Source organism: Mirounga angustirostris, unplaced genomic scaffold, assembly GCF_029215605.1.
Source record: "Mirounga angustirostris isolate CCGP_5_RB_7025 unplaced genomic scaffold, mMirAng1.0.hap1 SCAF_4, whole genome shotgun sequence".
In the NCBI taxonomy this organism is placed as follows: domain Eukaryota; kingdom Metazoa; phylum Chordata; class Mammalia; order Carnivora; family Phocidae; genus Mirounga; species Mirounga angustirostris.
The window spans coordinates 23,662,100-23,679,635 of record NW_026991712.1 but is presented as its reverse complement, the minus strand read 5'-3'; the positions used below and the strand labels follow the sequence as shown (position 1 = coordinate 23,679,635).

Genomic DNA, 17,536 nt, shown 5'->3' with positions numbered 1-17,536 from the left:
GGCCTGGCATTCTCGGGTCCTAGTTCAGAACCACTCTTCTGAACGTGCCTAACTTCTAGCCCCCACAGCAGCCAAGAGGACACTTGCAAATTCTGAAGTTAAAGTGAACATAAGCATTCTTTCCCTGCCCTGCGTTTATGTGAAATAGGAGGGTCCTCTTTTAGAAACACTTTTTATGTATTTTCGAACTTTTAAGGTTTCTCCTTTCTGCCTAAATTAATTTCACCAAATTCTGATAACCATTAGTTCGACTATCTGTTATGGGAAGTTCCCAGAAATCAATCATTTTCCTCGTTTATACCAAAAGAAGCATAATGCATTACTAATGATCTCAAACATATCTCCCCATAACATCGAAGGCCATTTCACCATCAATCACAGGTGCTCTCAAAGTGACTGTATTAAACTCTGCGGGAGCAGGCCTTGCAAGCCAGGGAACGGTACACATCCCACCACAGACCAGGCTGCTTTATAAAGCTTTTCCTCAAACAGTCTAACAAGCTCTTACCGAGTGAAGCTTCTGGTAGAGGCCACACGCATTGCATACATATCCGCCATTTGCATTCTTTCGCCAGAGAGAGGTCTTTGTGGTCAAGCAATTGGCACAAAAAACACCCGAGCCTCTACGCCTCTGAAACGGGGGGGAGAAAAACACAAGGTCGGGGTGAGTCACATGATCAGTGGAGTTGGACCAAATCAACCCAGGAGTTTTGTCTTCAGATTGGCAACAATGACAGTACAAAACCACACTGCCCATAATGAGGTCAGGTTCAATTGTGTTTAATAGGCACCACTGATTTTCATTATAATTAACCCTACAGTGATGGATGAGGTGTGTGCCACACGGAAGGCTTTTCCCAGAAACAGCTTTAGCTTCTTGAACTTTCGGTTCTATGCCTTTAATGATGGCTCCTCAATGCTGAACCCTAAAATATACCTTTTAAAAGTGTCACAACAGAAGTCGCAAGACAGAATGTGGCAATATGTTTAATATACTTCAGCAAAGGGGGGGCCACAGGCTACCTGAGCTTTAAAAATATAGTCAAGCGGGGAATAAAGGCGGCATGGAAACCATTTAAAATTAAGCCCAATTTGTGTCTTTTGGGGGGGCATTCATGTAAAACAAGTATTAAGAGAATATCACACACTCAATTCTAGTTTGGGGGGTTGCAATGGTAAACTTTGAAAGAGAACATCGTCTATTTCCCAAAGCTGAGGGGACCAGTCGAAACTTGCTGTCAACTTGAAGTACAGTATTACTGAGAGCGCTTAAGGGGTGCCCGCCGAAGCCAGACAAGCTAGTCCCATCAATGGTTATTTATTTTATTTGCCTCAGTCTTGGAAATCACAAGCGTTTCCGAATACAAATTGATTTTAGTGGGCTGAATTCTGTAATCACCAGATTCAAAAATAATCTAAGAATATTTAAAAGTCGATAATTAGTATTGCTTGTTCCATTCTTGCTATCAAGTAATGATTCCATTAAACCCATTGAAACAAAAGTCAGGCTGTGTTTGTAGGCGCAAATACTAACAGGCAGGAAATGAAATGCTCCTGCTGCAAGAAAAAAAAAAAAAAAAGACAGCCTGAATTGCAACTTCCCTCTCCTTTCACTATGAAGCGAAGCCTTTAATGATAAAATATGCACGTTAGATAAGGAGTGGAAAAAATGTTGCTGGAACCCAATTTTATTATAAATTTAAAATTACAAATACCGTAAGTCAAAATTTCAGGGATTCATAAAATTTAGGCAATTTATTTAACTTGAGTCCATACTGTAGACCAGTGGTATCCCTGCCAAGAAAATACAATGGTTATAATTGTACTCTGATACATTTCAAATGGAAAGCTTTCTGCAGACATAATTTTGGCTTCAAGACTGGAACACTTTCTTGGCATTGAAAGGGCATTTGATTCATCGGGTGTTTCACAATGTATCACTAAAAAGACCTGGTGAGCAGCCAGTTCCCTATAGGGTAATTTTTCCATCCAGATGCAAGTGCTATCAGAGGCCCTCGTCAGCTAAACTAATTATGATCTTGCAATTGCTGATGCCTGCTCACTCTAACATTCGACATCCTCCATTAATCATCAATACAAGGAAAATGAATGAAACGTAAAGAAATGAGGGCTGGTAAGCTGCACAGCCATAAAAATCTGAAATGAGAGCAATAATTTAACAAGATCGGGGGAATGTTTTTAGTGCGCACAAAGTCAGGCTAACAATTGCCCTTTTCAACCAAGAACACGACTTCATTAGTGTAGCAGGTCGTGCTACTTTGGGTGATGTAATAAAAGCTAGATTTTTCACAAAGATAATCTCTGGCTCCCCTTTTAGTCCCTCTCCGCCCAAGTCAGGACCAGGAATGAATGCATCATGGTTAGAGCAATGGCAAGTGCTGGGTGTCAGTCCACAAGTCCCAGTTGGGACCTCCTGCAAAAGCAGAGACTGCTCCCTTCTCAAAATCAATGAACTATTAGATGCTATGTTTATCAAACATTCCGGGGCCCCCTTTATCTGAAGTAAGCTGGGGAGCCTAGTTAGGTTATAATTGTGAAACTTCCCTGGGGCCACGCCATCTTTTTCCTAGATCTAAATAACACGTTTGGCAAATAAACACCAACTTGATCCACATAAAGTCAATGTAAATGTCCATTTGGAAACTAACCCACATATATGGCTGAGGCTCAAATCTGAATGTGTAACCATTCACTCCAGCCTGCTTTTCTTTCCTTATGCCCTGGGTGCTTGACACAGCATGCCAAAGTGGGTGTAATCCTGGTTTCTGAGAGCATTTCAATCCTTGCACAATTTTGTGCTTAATTCTCTTGCAAAGAAAATGCCCTTCATTAGTTAGAGGGAAAGTCCTAAAATTATAGCACTGGTTTCCACAGGCATATCCTGCTTTAAGCAGCACTTAAGCTCCACTAAAGAGGCATATTTTGGGAAAACTACATCTTATTTTAAAGACATCAGGGGTACTCTGGATTCATTTACCCAGAGTCAGTATAGCATGGAGGTTAATAATCAGATTTAGGAGTCAGACTACTTGTATTCAAAACATGTCTCTGCCTTTTGCCAGGTGCAACTTTAGGCAAGTTACTTAACCTCTCAAAGCTTCAATTTCTCCATCTTTAAAGTGTGAGCCGCTGTAGTATGTGGGCAAATGGATGCAATTAAAACAGTTCCAGGGATGTAGTAAATACTCAGTAAGTTAGCTATTTGTAAAAGGGATACAATTTTTTTTTTTTTTTGGTAAGAGAAAAATACTTGGCTAGCTTTGTTTTCATCTCCTTAATCTACTTTTTGAGCATTATAGAGATGCTTAAGACATACAGTTGGATATTATCAAATGTATTTCATTTGTGTCAATCTTATCAAATATGAGAATGGAAAGTTGAGTCAGAGTGAAATATCTAGGTGTTCACACCTAGAATTCAATAGAGCGTACTTGTGTGGGGGTGGAAAGTAGGAGGGAGGTGAGAAATATTTCACATATTAAGTTAACTCCCATCTAAACACATTTATCGCTTTGGTAAGCACTGTACCACTTTAGTTTTGGTGCATTTGGAATTTCTGGAAGCAGCAGAGAAGGTGGCCTATGTGGATAGTATGCTTAGCTGTGTGACCACAGAATCGTACCTATGCCACATCTCTCTCAACTACAACACAGATGAGAGCCCTGACCTGGTCACTCTGTGTGTAATGTAACCTGGCTGGACACAGTAAAGCATCTTTTTGAAGTTATCGACATCCTTAGCCCAATCACGTGTAGAGAAGCAGGTCTGTTGCCAAAGGAAGGCGGAATAGAAGTCTCTCTTGCCCCACTTTTTAAAAAACACTCTTGGCCTTGTTAAAGAGAAAGAAAGGCACCGAAGACTTTATTTCATTCATAGTTTATCATGCATGACAGAGTTTTAAAATATTTTGTCATTCTCCTTTAGACTGTGTGTGTTAAGGACGGAAATCATGACTCCTAATGGTCATCAAATATTCTAAGTAACAAGCACCCAGTGCTCTGTCTTGAAAGACTAAACATTAATAAAGTTGAAAATAATCTACTGGAATTAAAAGAAAAGAAGGAATCTCACCTGCTATTATTTTTTTTATCATTAATAGTCACTCCCATTTTTGAAAAAAGTTTTTAAAAAATATTCCTTCTAAATGTCATCCATTTGGATTGACAAATTTATTTCCAGTTGGGCAAAGATGACTAATGATGTTGTAGAAAAGAAACAAGAGAAAAGAAAATCAAGACTGTTCCAATCCTACAATTCACACTTATTTTGGAGGAACAGTTGAAGCCAGGTACTTGCTAGATCCTGACGATACAAAATCAGGTAGAACAAGACTCCAATTCTCCTTTATATACATCATTATGGTCCTACGTTGTCGATGTTTCTGTATGTGCACATGTGTGTTTAATAATAAGATTACTTCTCCTTTTCTACAAGCTGGGTTTTTTTTTTAATTTTTATTATTTTTTTGAGAGAGAGAGAGAGCAGGAGGAGAAGAGGGAGAAGGAGAGAGAGAATCTGGACCAGACCTCCTGCTGAGCACGGAGCCAGACATGGGGCTCGATCCTACCACTACTGAGACCATGACCTGAGCCAAAACCAAGATCCAAAGCTTAACCAACTGAACCCCCCAGGTGCCCCCAAGTTGTTTAAGAGTTAATAATATTTTGTATCTCCATGACATGATGCAGGAGAGAGGAGAATTGAGTCACATAGACAAGGTCCCTTCTGGAGAGTTCATGAGAGGAATCCGAGCTAGGGGATGACACCATTGGTGTACCTGAGGGGCATATTTAGCATGATTCTTACGCTCCTCTCAGGCTTGTATATCTGAACACAGACCCACTGCATTCTCTGCCCTTGGACTTCTCCAAGTGCCCCTTCTACTTCTTTGTTGCCTTAACTGAAGGAAAGAGTGAGGGAAGGTGGGCCACAAACCCAAATCTACAAGAAAAGCACCTCAAATGAAAATTTCTAGAGAAAATTCCAGAAGCAACAATTCAGGGACCTTTTTTTTTTTTTTTTTTTTTACTTCAAGTTTTATAGTTTGCCTAGTAACTTTTAGGTCACATTTGTGTTGTCTCTACATAATTTCTGTTGGCTGATAATTTGCTGTGTGAAAAAGTAAGGGTGGTGATAGAAATGGTTAATTGCAAGGATTTCTGAGGCCAGCCAAAGGCTAGCAAGTAGTTTTCGGTGATAATTACTGAGAATTCTTGGGGATCACTTGTTTCCTTTCCACGTTTCAAATGTATTATGACCACAATACTGATTTTCAAAACAGCAATTCAGGTGATGAATTTGGACAATCACCCAAGTTAGGATTTGAAATAGAAAATGACATACACATCTTTTAATATAAGTACACTCTAAATCCAACATAATTTTTTTTCCCCTGCTTTGAAGGGCAAGAAGTATAATGACTAAAATAATGGATCAAACAAAAAAAATTAATTTAGGTTCACAGCTAACCACTGTGCAGTAACACTATCATCAAATTTTTCTGAAAGCTTATGGTTCAAATCTTGCTTTAGGGGGCTTCATTCTTTTTTTTTTAATATATATATTTTTTTCATTCGACAGAGAGAGACACAGCGAGAGAGGGAACACAAGCAGGGGGAGTGGGAGAGGGAGAAGCAGGCTTCCCGCCGAGCAGGGAGCCCCATGTGGGGCTCGATCCCAGGACCCCGGGATCATGACCTGAGCCGAAGGCAGATGTTTAACGACTGAGCCACCCAGGTGCCCCTAGTCAGTTATAGATCAGCGGGTTGAGCCTTGGCATATGTATTGGTGAACCCAGATGTGTCTTAAGAAAAAAAATGAAAAAAAAGTTTTAAAATTGGTTTAGCTGTTCCTATTACTTACATTATTATTTAAAAATCAGCCCAAAACAAATATTTGAATCAGTTTTCAAATTTCATTAACAAAGAACTGATTTCATTTGATTAATAAGAAATAAATTTGACTGAATTATTCATTCAAGTGGCTTAACATTTAGAGACATGGATATTTATCTGCAAGAGATTAAAGTCTCCATTGGAAAAGGAGTTTGTGCAGAAATGATCCTTTATATTAGTGTTCTATGTATAAGAACTATACTGAAACCATGTAATTACATAACAAGCTTTGATAGGCAGAGTATTTACTCACATTTTTTATGGTTTTTATATCTTAGCCATTTTAAATCAAATCAATCTGAAATTTGACATACATGCTGTTAGGGCAGATATACCTCAAATATTTTTTAACTTTAAATAATTTCTGTGTTTACTTGATTATATCAAGAATCTTTTGCAAACTTCATTTTAGGGACATGTACAGATGGCTGTGATAGAAACTTCTGGTACAATTTTGCAGTAATAAAATTTCAATGGTAAATTTAACTCCGTTTGGTTTTGGGAATGGAATAATTATTGAATGTCCAGCATGTGCCTGGCACCGAGCTACCAACTGGGGGTTATAGTGATGTATATGACAAACATGGTCTATAATCTAGGTTTCCAGTAGAATGTGCTAAAAACACACTAAGTGTGGAGTTAATGTGACACAAATTGAGATGTTCATAAACACTGGGAGTTTAATTTATGCAAATTATATGGAAATTTTTCTGAGGAAACCAAAGTATATTACATCAATAAATCTTATTTATTTATTTATTTATTTATTTATTTTAGATTTTAAAGTAATCTCCACACCCAGTGTGGGGCTCGAACTCACCACCCCAAGATCAAGAGTCATGTGCTCCACCAAATGAGCCAGCCAGGTGCCCCAATACAGCTCATTTGAAGGCTGACAGTTATCTCATGATCAGAGAGCTTACTCTCTGTGCTCCTTTACCGAAGTGGGTAATAATAGTCTAGTCATTTCAGAAACAAGCTGATACTTGTTCATTATCCCATAAGTAATAATGTCCTAATGGTAGGACAATGATCAATAACATTGCCCTACTGACTACCAAAAAAGTTGATATGAATTAAATAATGTATTTATTATTACTATTATGTTAAAGAATGTATTTATTATTACTATCATGTAGTGGGTTGGCATTCAATAATTATGAATAAACGACGATTAGTATTTTAGTCATTATCACTGTTACTTACCACTGAGTGACAGAGAAGGCCACCTCTTCCTCCCAATTCTCCCCAACCGAGGATTAACCAGCTACTGACTACGTATCAGTAGATAATACAGAACGCATAGAATGCAGTGCCTAAAACCACTTAAAAATAGATGGTGGCTTGCAACAAACATCTTTAAATTAATAGCCAGAATTTTACCCAAAGCACAGGCTACCTGATATTTTAGGAAGAGCAGGGAAAGAATGCTGCCAACACAAAGCAATAGTTACCAGTATCTTGGCCGACTTTTGCTCCAAATAGAATTGTGAAGAACAGTGCAGTTTAAATGGGCTGCACAGCAAGTCTCTGCCTGATTCAGAACAGCCCTCTTTGCCCTCAGATTTCTTGCCAGAAAACTGAAGAGACTCTACAAAGTTCAGCCAGGCACCCATCTTACGATCTCCTATCTCAGAATTTGGAAACAAAATCTGTTTACCCTGCTTAAATTCACTTCCTCAACACATCAGCAATGATAATGGAGACCAGTGTAAATAAAGCTGACATCCCTGGCTAGGAGCAGTGGAACCACCTCTGTTCCAGGACATGAGGCAACACATACTCTATTAATCACACACTGTACCCAGGTATGAATGCACCTGAGACTTACTGCCCTGACACATCACCATGTGGGAGTTGCCGCACGTATCAGGAAATGCTAGTGTGCAAAACACATTAGCTCCATTTCTTCTGAGATGCAACTGGTGACTGTTGAAGTGGGATAGCAGACAAATCAAGACTTTGCAACATATGTCCCACACTTCAGATCATTCATAGAGTTTCTTCAAATCAGCAGAATTTACAAATTTATCACATACCTATAGAACCCATTACGTAGGTCTGAAGGACTCCATCTCTATTCTTTGACTTACCCCATATTTGGTAAATGAGCAAACCAAATATCCAGTGTCATGCCCAAATGACATAAAGAACCAGGACTAGAAAAACCCAGATCTCTGGAGTTCTGCCCACACTGTTTCTGTACTACTGTTCTGCATCTACAGCAATATGTATTCAGACAGCTAAAACTACGTTGGAAAATTTATGTCTGCACTGTCTTTTTTTCATTCCACGTGAAAGTCATTATTGTCAAAAGAACTACTCAAGTCTTTCACGGCTTCTATTTCTGCCACCGTGGATCCATTTTCACCTTCAGCTACAAAAATCACTGGAGGCTTTCTCCACAGGGACTTTCTTCCATGCCAGTGCCAACACCTGACACTGAAAAGGAAGAAAAAAGGCTTTTTGGAGGTACAGTTAAACAATTTTAGCACCTCTTAAGCAAACTTCAGCTTGAGAACAGAGCTGATTGTTTTAATAAATTGATTGCACATTTTACCTAACAAGTCTATTTTGTAAACACATTTATTATGGGAATTATCCACATTATAAAAAATAAAAATCTTAAGTGATAATGATAAAGAAGAAACTTGTTGTAGAAAAAGCCTAACATCCAAAGGGTTCGGCTTCTGTGCACTCAAACACAAATAGTTATTTTATGTATTATCTATGAGGGGTTGCCTTTATAATAGATAATGAGGAGGAGGATGGTTATTTTGGAAGAAACAGAAAATACCAAATGATAATCAGGAATTCTTTTCATGGGGTGGTGCCTGGCTGGCTTAGGCGGTAGAGCATGCGATTCTTGATCTTGGGGTTGTGAGTTCGAGCCCCATGTTGGGTGTAGAGATTACTTAAAAAAATTTAAAAAATCTAAAAGAAAAAGGAATTCTTTTCATATTAGCTAACAGATTATAACTGGCCCACAAACTGTTTCCATCCTCATGGCATTCATGTATACATCAGTGGTTCTTCACTGGTTCCTAACATTCTTTTGATAAAATTTATGACACTCTCCCCAGGAAAAAAAAAAAAATATGTAAAATACTTTACAAATAACTTCAGGCTGTTGAGAAGAATGTCCTTCACAAGATGTATCCAAGCATTTGGTATGGACCTGAATGCCTACAGATCTGAAGGTTAAGAACTCCTAACATCTATTATCCCAGTTTAGATCAAAATTAATTACTAGGTATTATTATTCCCCCACTTTCATTGATGAGGTAAAAAGACTAAGAATGGTTCTTTGACTTATCTAGTATCAAACAGTACATCCTAGTCTCTAAGTCTAGATAAAAACACAGGACTGTGTTCTAGAAACCATTTCTCAATCAATTATCTGACAGAATTCTCTCGCTTGACTACTTTGTGTCCCTTCTTTAACAATCACCATCAGACATCTAATATTTCTCCAGACTTAACTATGTGTAGGATAACATGCGTAGGCTTTGTTTCGTTATCTGACCTCGTTAAAATGATCCTAAGAGACAGGTATCACCATTATTGTTGTTGTTGTTACTGTTATTCTTCTTCTTCCCTCCACTTTACAGATGAGAAAAACTGAGGCCTAGCGATGTTTTTCAGTTGCTAAATAGTAGGGCTAAGATACAAACCCAGGTCTCCCTCGCTTGAGAGCCACAGGGCTAAACTATGTTTCAGGCCCTGGTACTAAAGAGGCGATTGGGGAATTTTTACCATAATTATTTCACCATAGCTTGGCTTTGAAGAACTCTTAGCTCTTCAAACCACCCTATAACAGCTGATTGAAATTATGCAAGTTTTGAGGTACCAGAAAGAAATGACTCATCCTCGATCAGATATGGCAACGATCTGTTTTGAGGTTGATAGATACAGTCATAGCCAGAGGGACACAACACTGGGCTGAGGGAGGGGTGGGGGTAGGGAGGGGGATGGGTGCAGTACCCGTGTTTTAGTCCTGCCATCTCAAAAAAGAGGAAAAAAAAGTATGTAAAATAAGCCTCCGCTTCAAAGCAGAAAATTAGTCGACACCATTGACTTAGCTCCTAATAACACCAGTCACATGGGAGGGCAGCTGTGAACCAGAATCTGTTTTTGCGTTAGTCTTGGCTAGAGATGGGGCAGCAAAAGCGACGCTGGGGTTTTGACAAATTCTGTAAACACATATGTTCAGGTAACAATTTACTAGGTTTACTTTATATACTTGTATGTTCCCTGGCAGAGACCTTTTGCAATGTGTGGTATCATCATTATTCAACATAAAACACTGCCAATTCTGAAAGAGGAGGTTATTTTAATAAATTCCTCAGATTTGGATAATATGAAAATATTTATAATTATTTCCCCTTAAATATTTCCCCTATTATTATATATAAAACTATATGTTCTTCATCAACCTATGGAGCTGACTTTGATACTTTTCATGTGTGATATAGTTTCCATTTCATTACAGAACAGTGAAAACCAAAATATTCTTAACTCTAAACACTTTTTATAGGCTATCAAGTTGAGAGGATACAGTACAGATCAGATGTTAAAACATAGCATGTAGTCTGCTCAGCAGAAGGATGGTAATTGCTGCTTATTTCCACTGAACAGCATACAAATTATGGAAATACAGTTAAATATACTGAAGTTCAAAACAATTAAGAACCATGTTAAAAATCTGCAGATGTGTGTCAACAAGAGACTCGGATACCAAATATGCAATTTGGACTAAATACTTGATAAGACTAGATGGGGAATACTTCTTGTACCATTTCATCCTCTAGGACCTAAATACAAAAATGAAATAAAATTAAATAAAAATTAAAAAAAAACAAAAATAAAAAACTAAGAAAAATGAATCTGAACTTCATTTAATTTTTGAATCTATAAATAATTCTCTTAAAATGTCTCATTTGTACTCAGTTTTGTATTTCCTTGGGACACATAAAGTCGTAGGTATTTAAATCCACCTTTCCAATGGTAAAAATAAGCGCCTAGTATGTTATGTCATTGCTCAAATAGAAGATGTATCTTTAAATGAGAATTCTGTTCCTGCTAGGGTTTAAAACCAAACTTGGGCAGATAATTTCATTATAGAAGCACGGTGCAGACAGGGAAATCAAAGCTGATTTTTAAAGTTTTAATAACATTATTTTAAAAAGACAAGTTGGAATTATGAATTTCCTTAACAATCATGATGTAATTTTGTAATAACTGAAATCTTTCATGGGAAAACTGCTTCTTCAGTAACTCACACAGTCAATTACACAGGAAAGCACGGTAATAGGCTGTGCCCCCATCGCCCCCCCCCACATTCAAATAGCTCACGTACACGACTTCCTTTTCCATTACCAACTTGTCTGCAGTACCATCTGTGAAAACGAACACATACCTTGTGCTGCCAGTTTCTGTTTTTGCACGTCCATTAGTGGGACTGGCTACAGCTGCTCAAGAAGAAAGCAATGATTGTCTTCGCTTTTATATATATATACATATATATATATGTATATATATGTATATTTCCCCTCCATACAACTGTATCAGTGCAAGGCAATACATTGTCCTGAGTAGGGGACTGCACTTAATAACCTGACTCGGACCTGGGTCTCTGTGTGATCTGGAGTTTGTTAATCACACTGTATCACATACCAAAGCAAGAACTACCTCATCGCATCCAGCACTCTCGAGACGACCCCTCAGTCACTCCTACCAAATGGAACAGTTAAAATCATTTTGTACTGTGACATTCTGTCCCTCGAGCAGAGTATCAGGAAACCAATACTGAGGCCTGGCAGCATAGCCTGAGACACAAAACTCCTGGTGAGTGAGCTTTTATTTCATGAGAGGGGCTCTGAAAATAAAACATAGCAACTCACTTTTCTAAAACTTTATTTTCCCCTGCCTGCCTCGTGTTTACATCATTTTTTTGTTAGCATTATTTTTCTCCTAGACAAACATGATTAAACTGTTCACAATCTTTGCAGAAGATGCAAATATATTAAAGCAAGAAATGACCTCAAGTTAATTTTTTAAAGTGATTTGCCTTCAAGAAACATTTCTCCCTACTGTGGAGTGAAAGAATTAAAAAAAAAAAAATCAACTACCAAGTTCTTAAAAATATATATATAAAAAAAGATTCATAGAGAAGCTGAAATTAAAAACACACACAAAAGAAAAGCGGAGATCCAAAAAATGGCTTAGATGTTTTCCTGTGCTATTCCACATTTACAAATTTACCCCAAATATATCAAAACTACTTTTCTTCATAAGAGGTATTTTGCTGTCAGTGTCAGAGCTTAGCTTTTTGGAACATTAGGATGCCAATTCTGCCTTAGCTTCTCATATACTGAAGTGTCTTAAATCATCAAATGGCTCTGCTTTCTCAGCATTTAGGTTATAGGAGAGAGAGTGCTGGATTCCAATTATTTACAGATGCAAGTCACTCCCAGGGGACTGGAGCTATTAAAAACAAGGGCCTATTTTTTCTTTCAATCTTTGCATTATCAGCGCACTGCACATAGTAGGCATTTAATTACTGACAGCTTAATTGAACTGACCTCTGTCAGAAGACAGGGTTCTGCTGATTTTAATAAACAGACATTGTGTTAAAATATATGTGTGTGTGGTATGTGTATATATATATACATACATGCTATGATCAGCAGATTATACTTTAAATGAAGCTTTATTCATGAAATATATATGGCAGTCATCATTACAAAAATAGGACTTAGACTGAAAACAGTTTCACTTTTGTGAAATGCAAAATAAAATTAAGTTATGCACCCTATTTAGATTATATATTATGTGACAGGAGGGAAAAGAAATGGACTTTGCTTGAGCTTCTGGGCGATCTGCAAAACTAGTCGAAATGGCATATGTTGATGTGTGTATTTGTGTATGTATACACATCAAAGTGACAGTCCATATACATACACATACACAAATATACATACATACACAAACGAATCCAGCGCAACATTTTATCACTGACATGTAGTGAGATGTTGCTAGTGGCTTTTATTTTCATTAAAACAATATCATATTTTATAAAGGGCGAAAATACCAATGATGTTGTTAAATTAAAGAGAAAAAAATCCCAAGAGTTTCCCGGAGAGTGGAGAAGAAATGTAATTAACTATGTGTACAAAAGACCGAAAAGGAAATGAAGGAACAGAGTACCTAGGAGAGTGACTTATTATGTCAGCCTAATAATTATTGATTTTAATAGGTGGAAAATAAGACATCGAGAAGTTGTGATTTATTTTTATTATTGTGTTAGAGTCCTCTCAATTCACTTACACACTCAATTAACATAAGTGTAATTATATATGGGAGAATACGGAATGCAATGCTCGACATGTATCAGGAATTCAACGAGTGTTAAATTCTTCCTTTCTCTCTTAGTTTCAGAAGATACTGAGTATCAATAGACATTAGATTTTAGAAAATACTGAATAGCTAAATAAGATTTTGGCATGTATATAAACATATATCATTCAATTATCTAGATTTACACATTTATGCACATTTGTATAAAAGTTAGGCAAAGAAGCTCTTATTTATTCTATTTTTACAACATGCAATGAGGATGAATAATGATCCTAAAACTCTCTCGCATTTAGGTGACTGCCTTAAAATGTATCACATCAATTATGTGTTTGAAAATACTATGTCCCCACCCTCTTTCTCTCTTCTATTTGTCTTTTGACAAATAGGTTCCAAAAGACCTTTAAGGATTTCATTATGTAAAGAAACCAGTTTGGTGGTGACTTATTTACTTTCATGAGATTCATCAGTCTATCAAAGATACATGTCTCACCCTAAAACACAAGTGGAAATTTGGGGAAGGAATCCGTATCCTTTGGAATTTTCTAGAATATAAAAGAATGCTAGGTAGGTCAAGTTTCCTTACGAATATTACTCATTCTAGCTAGTTTTCTTCTCTTCATATAGTGCAATCACATAGCTTAATACATTATCATAAAATATGACAATGGATATTTAATTCATAGACTACACAAAGTTGATCCACTTAGATTTATACAGATCAAGATTTAGAAACCTCTGTACAAAAATTAATTTTGGGTGCTGGCTGTAAATTTATATCCATAAGCAACTCTTTGGAATTTGACATCCCCTATTTTATTTAAAAAAAAATATATATATATGCACACATAATACATTAACATGCACACAAACATACACTTAAAATATGTATTGCACATTTACATGCATATTTCCTTTAAAAAAAAGTGACTTCTAGGTCCTCCAGTTTAATAATTTAAAAAGTTCAGAGGGGACAATCTCGTATTCTAAAGGGTTTACTTTAAAAACAAAACGAAACAAAAAAGTTACACTTCTTTCCCAAATAAAGGGTTATATATAACTAGAAAGTAAAATATCCCTGAGAAAAAATTAGATATAAAAAGTGTAAGGACAGAATCAATGAAACTTAAGAAACCAGCAGGTAGCATTTCATGAAGAAGGAATAATTTATGTAGGATTAAAAAACATTTGCAGACATTACATGCTCCAAAAATTGTGTACTCTCTGAAGGGCAGGTTAAGTAGCTAGAAATCATCCCTCTTTTTCTATCTACTTTCCAATATTTTATTTCACTCATTGCACATATGTATGTATATACTTAGTGTGCCCATGTGTATATTTCCTTGGCAAAATAAAAATGGAAATAGTCATCTTCTTTTAAACTCATCCCAAATGGAGAAATAATTCAAAAATAAACAGAATAGACTGATTGGTACCAGACTAAAATTCAAAGCAATTCACATGTACAAAAAAAAAAAAAAAGAAAGAAAGAAAGAAAGGAGAGCCTTAAACATAAAAGTCCTAACTTTTAAAGAAGAAGAAAATCACCATTAGCAGAGGTTTAGCTAATTAGCTGATCTAATGCAGAGCTTTTATGTTTGTAGGTTTACAAATTTCAGAAAATGACCAAATTATTCCACTTATACCATTAACTTGACCCCTTCCAGAATGTGACCCTCCTAATAGATTTGTTTTATAAGATATGACATCTTGAACAGCTGTGCTATTCTTTCTTGAACTTGACTTTTTTTTTTTTTTAAGCATGAAAATAGACTGATTTGCTAAAACATGAGTATTCTTTGGTAACAGTGGGGGAGGGAGGAATCAGAAATGGAAAAATAATATGAGTTCCTATCTGAGCGAGTCATTTTGAAACTCAGAGAACACTGAAGTATTACAAACATTTGTGACCAGTTAGAGAAATGATGTAGAGAGAATTTGAAAATAATCACTATGAACTGAGTTCATTAACATAAGGAGGTAAGATTATTAAAATGGAGAAGAAATTCATTTGAATGTTCTGATCTTCAAACCCCCTACCACTGAGTGGATGCCATTATGTGCTCGTTGCAAATTGCAGTATCTTTCAAGTCTGGTTAGTAAGGCTCTCTCCAGAATTTTACTTATAAAAACTAAATATAAATCGGGATTAAGTTAGACAATTTCAGGGAAAAGGTTTTCTAAATTTCTTACAGGGCAAATAACTTGCAGGCACATTGGGAATTTTAATCTATGCTAAAAAAATACCTCTAGCTACATTCTATTTAATATAGCAACTAAATAAATAGTTTGATGTAACTGGAATACTGGTCTTACTCAGAACCCTCTTGATAAAAAGCCACACTGGATTTACAGATGAAGTAGGAAGGGGGAACAACACAGCATTTAATAATCACCGCATCTACCCTTACTCAATGCCCTATCAAGTCTAATCTTGCAGAGGTACTTAGGCTTAAGCGTTATTTTTGTACCTTGGCTCCAAGTGGCATCTTGACTTAAAATTCCATTAAGTACTTCAGAAAAATAATAAAGTTTGCAGCATAGTAATAAAAGTACGTATGAGGCTATTCTTAAGTTCAACTATACTTTTAATATATTAGTGATCTGTTCATCCGATCGCTGCTTCTGATAGGTCGACCATTGTTTAACGCAGCCCAAGCACACTGTTATTTTTACAAGAAGTGAAGGCATTTGGAAAAAAAAAAAAAAAAAATCAGACAACTCCGTTTCCAGTGTCTCCGGGATAATTGTTACCTTTCTTCTTTTCAACTTTAAAAGAAAGCAGTGTCTGTTTTGCTCAGGGCAGCTGTTTAAAGCTCCTGCTGTCAGAATCTTTTCAACTTGAGTAGATTTAGGATTATTTAAAAATGATTACTGTATCACACTAAGTCTTCTATTGCTATTAATACTTGAGCATCCTAATGTGCATACACAGCACAGTAATTAACCCAGGAGATACGTGCTCACACTCACCTTTGGGATACACACACATATATTTTTACATGGGTGGTTCTAAATGGTTTATTTTTATTTTAAAATGTTTTAGACAAACCTCTGATGGGGAATGTAATATTGGTAGTCCGAGATACAACGAAATTTTAAAAATATTCGGTCTTCTACGTCTAGTTCTGAAATTCATATTTCAAAGCAAACTCTGAAGACGATTCACTTACAACAGAGCAATTTCTATAAGCTGGTCCATTCTTTTACTTTATTTTATTACGCAATATGCTATTGTAATGCAATCCCAGAACATTAGCAGAGAGGTTTTGCTTTAATTGTCATAAATTTACAAAAAATCCTTATTTTGAAAATATATTTTTCATAGCTTAAATGATTGGACTTGCTTTCATTATTAGATAAATATATAATTTTTAACTTGGCAATACTGGTATAATTTTCCATTAGAACTACAATTAAAATTCATTTTCGTCCAAGCCATAAACATTGGTTTCCTTTAGCTTCCTTCTAAGTTGATTTAGATTTTCCTTAGCAACCAATGCACAGCCTTCTCCACCCCTTTATTTCTTTGAATGTTTATTACCTGTTGAAATCTTCTTGGCTTGCAGAAATAGCAGACAGGAAAGAAAAAAACTTACAACCTAAATGCCTGATATTTAATCAATAAAGGAAGGATTTTCTCCCTTAGGAATTCACTGCTCTATAAACTCTGCCTCTTCTCCTCTTTCAGGAACAGAGATGAAAATTCTCTGATTCCCACAAAATCAAAACCTCAAGTCACTACGACACACTGAAGAGCCTAAGAAACATGCTCTTACTTACTTATCAATTACAGGTTATTCATCTATAATTTTTAAATACAACTGCTAATCACTTGCTATTACACAAAGATGACAAGGCCTCTGAGTCTAAACTCATACTTCTTCCAAAGTTTCTCAGAGATATATATTCATAATATTCATTATATTGATTCTCTCAGTGATAGAAAATCAACTTTTCTGGAGGACAGATCTCATTTCTGAAAGAAAGCAACATTTATTCAGAGTAACGCTGATGAAGAAGACAGCAGAACCACCTGGGTGGGACCCAAGGGTGGCAAACGCATATGATGGACCAGCATGTCGTGTGGACAATGACTGATAGGAGTCAGGACCAGCACTGGCTGTCGTGCAGGAGCAGAGTTCGGCACCCTCTAGGAGGTCAGGGGTACCCCTTCACTGCTGGGTGGTGTAGCTTCCAGAGATTTGCTTAGGGAGCAGCTGGGGCCCCCAGTGGATCTGGGACTCGGGGTTGAAGGCTAGTCA

At 36.6% G+C, this 17,536-nt stretch overlaps 1 protein-coding gene across 7 annotated transcripts in view; it reads right to left on the bottom strand.

The window, feature by feature from the left end:
• TRPS1 (transcriptional repressor GATA binding 1) overlaps positions 1 to 17,536 on the bottom strand; it is a 258,306-nt gene that overhangs the window by 9,507 nt on the left and 231,263 nt on the right. For all 7 annotated transcript variants that reach the window (XM_045896015.3, XM_064587988.1, XM_045896020.3 and 4 more), the window contains one exon: positions 509 to 631. In XM_045896015.3, the coding sequence (XP_045751971.1) occupies positions 509 to 631 (123 nt within the window). The remainder of the gene's footprint in view (positions 1 to 508; positions 632 to 17,536) is intronic.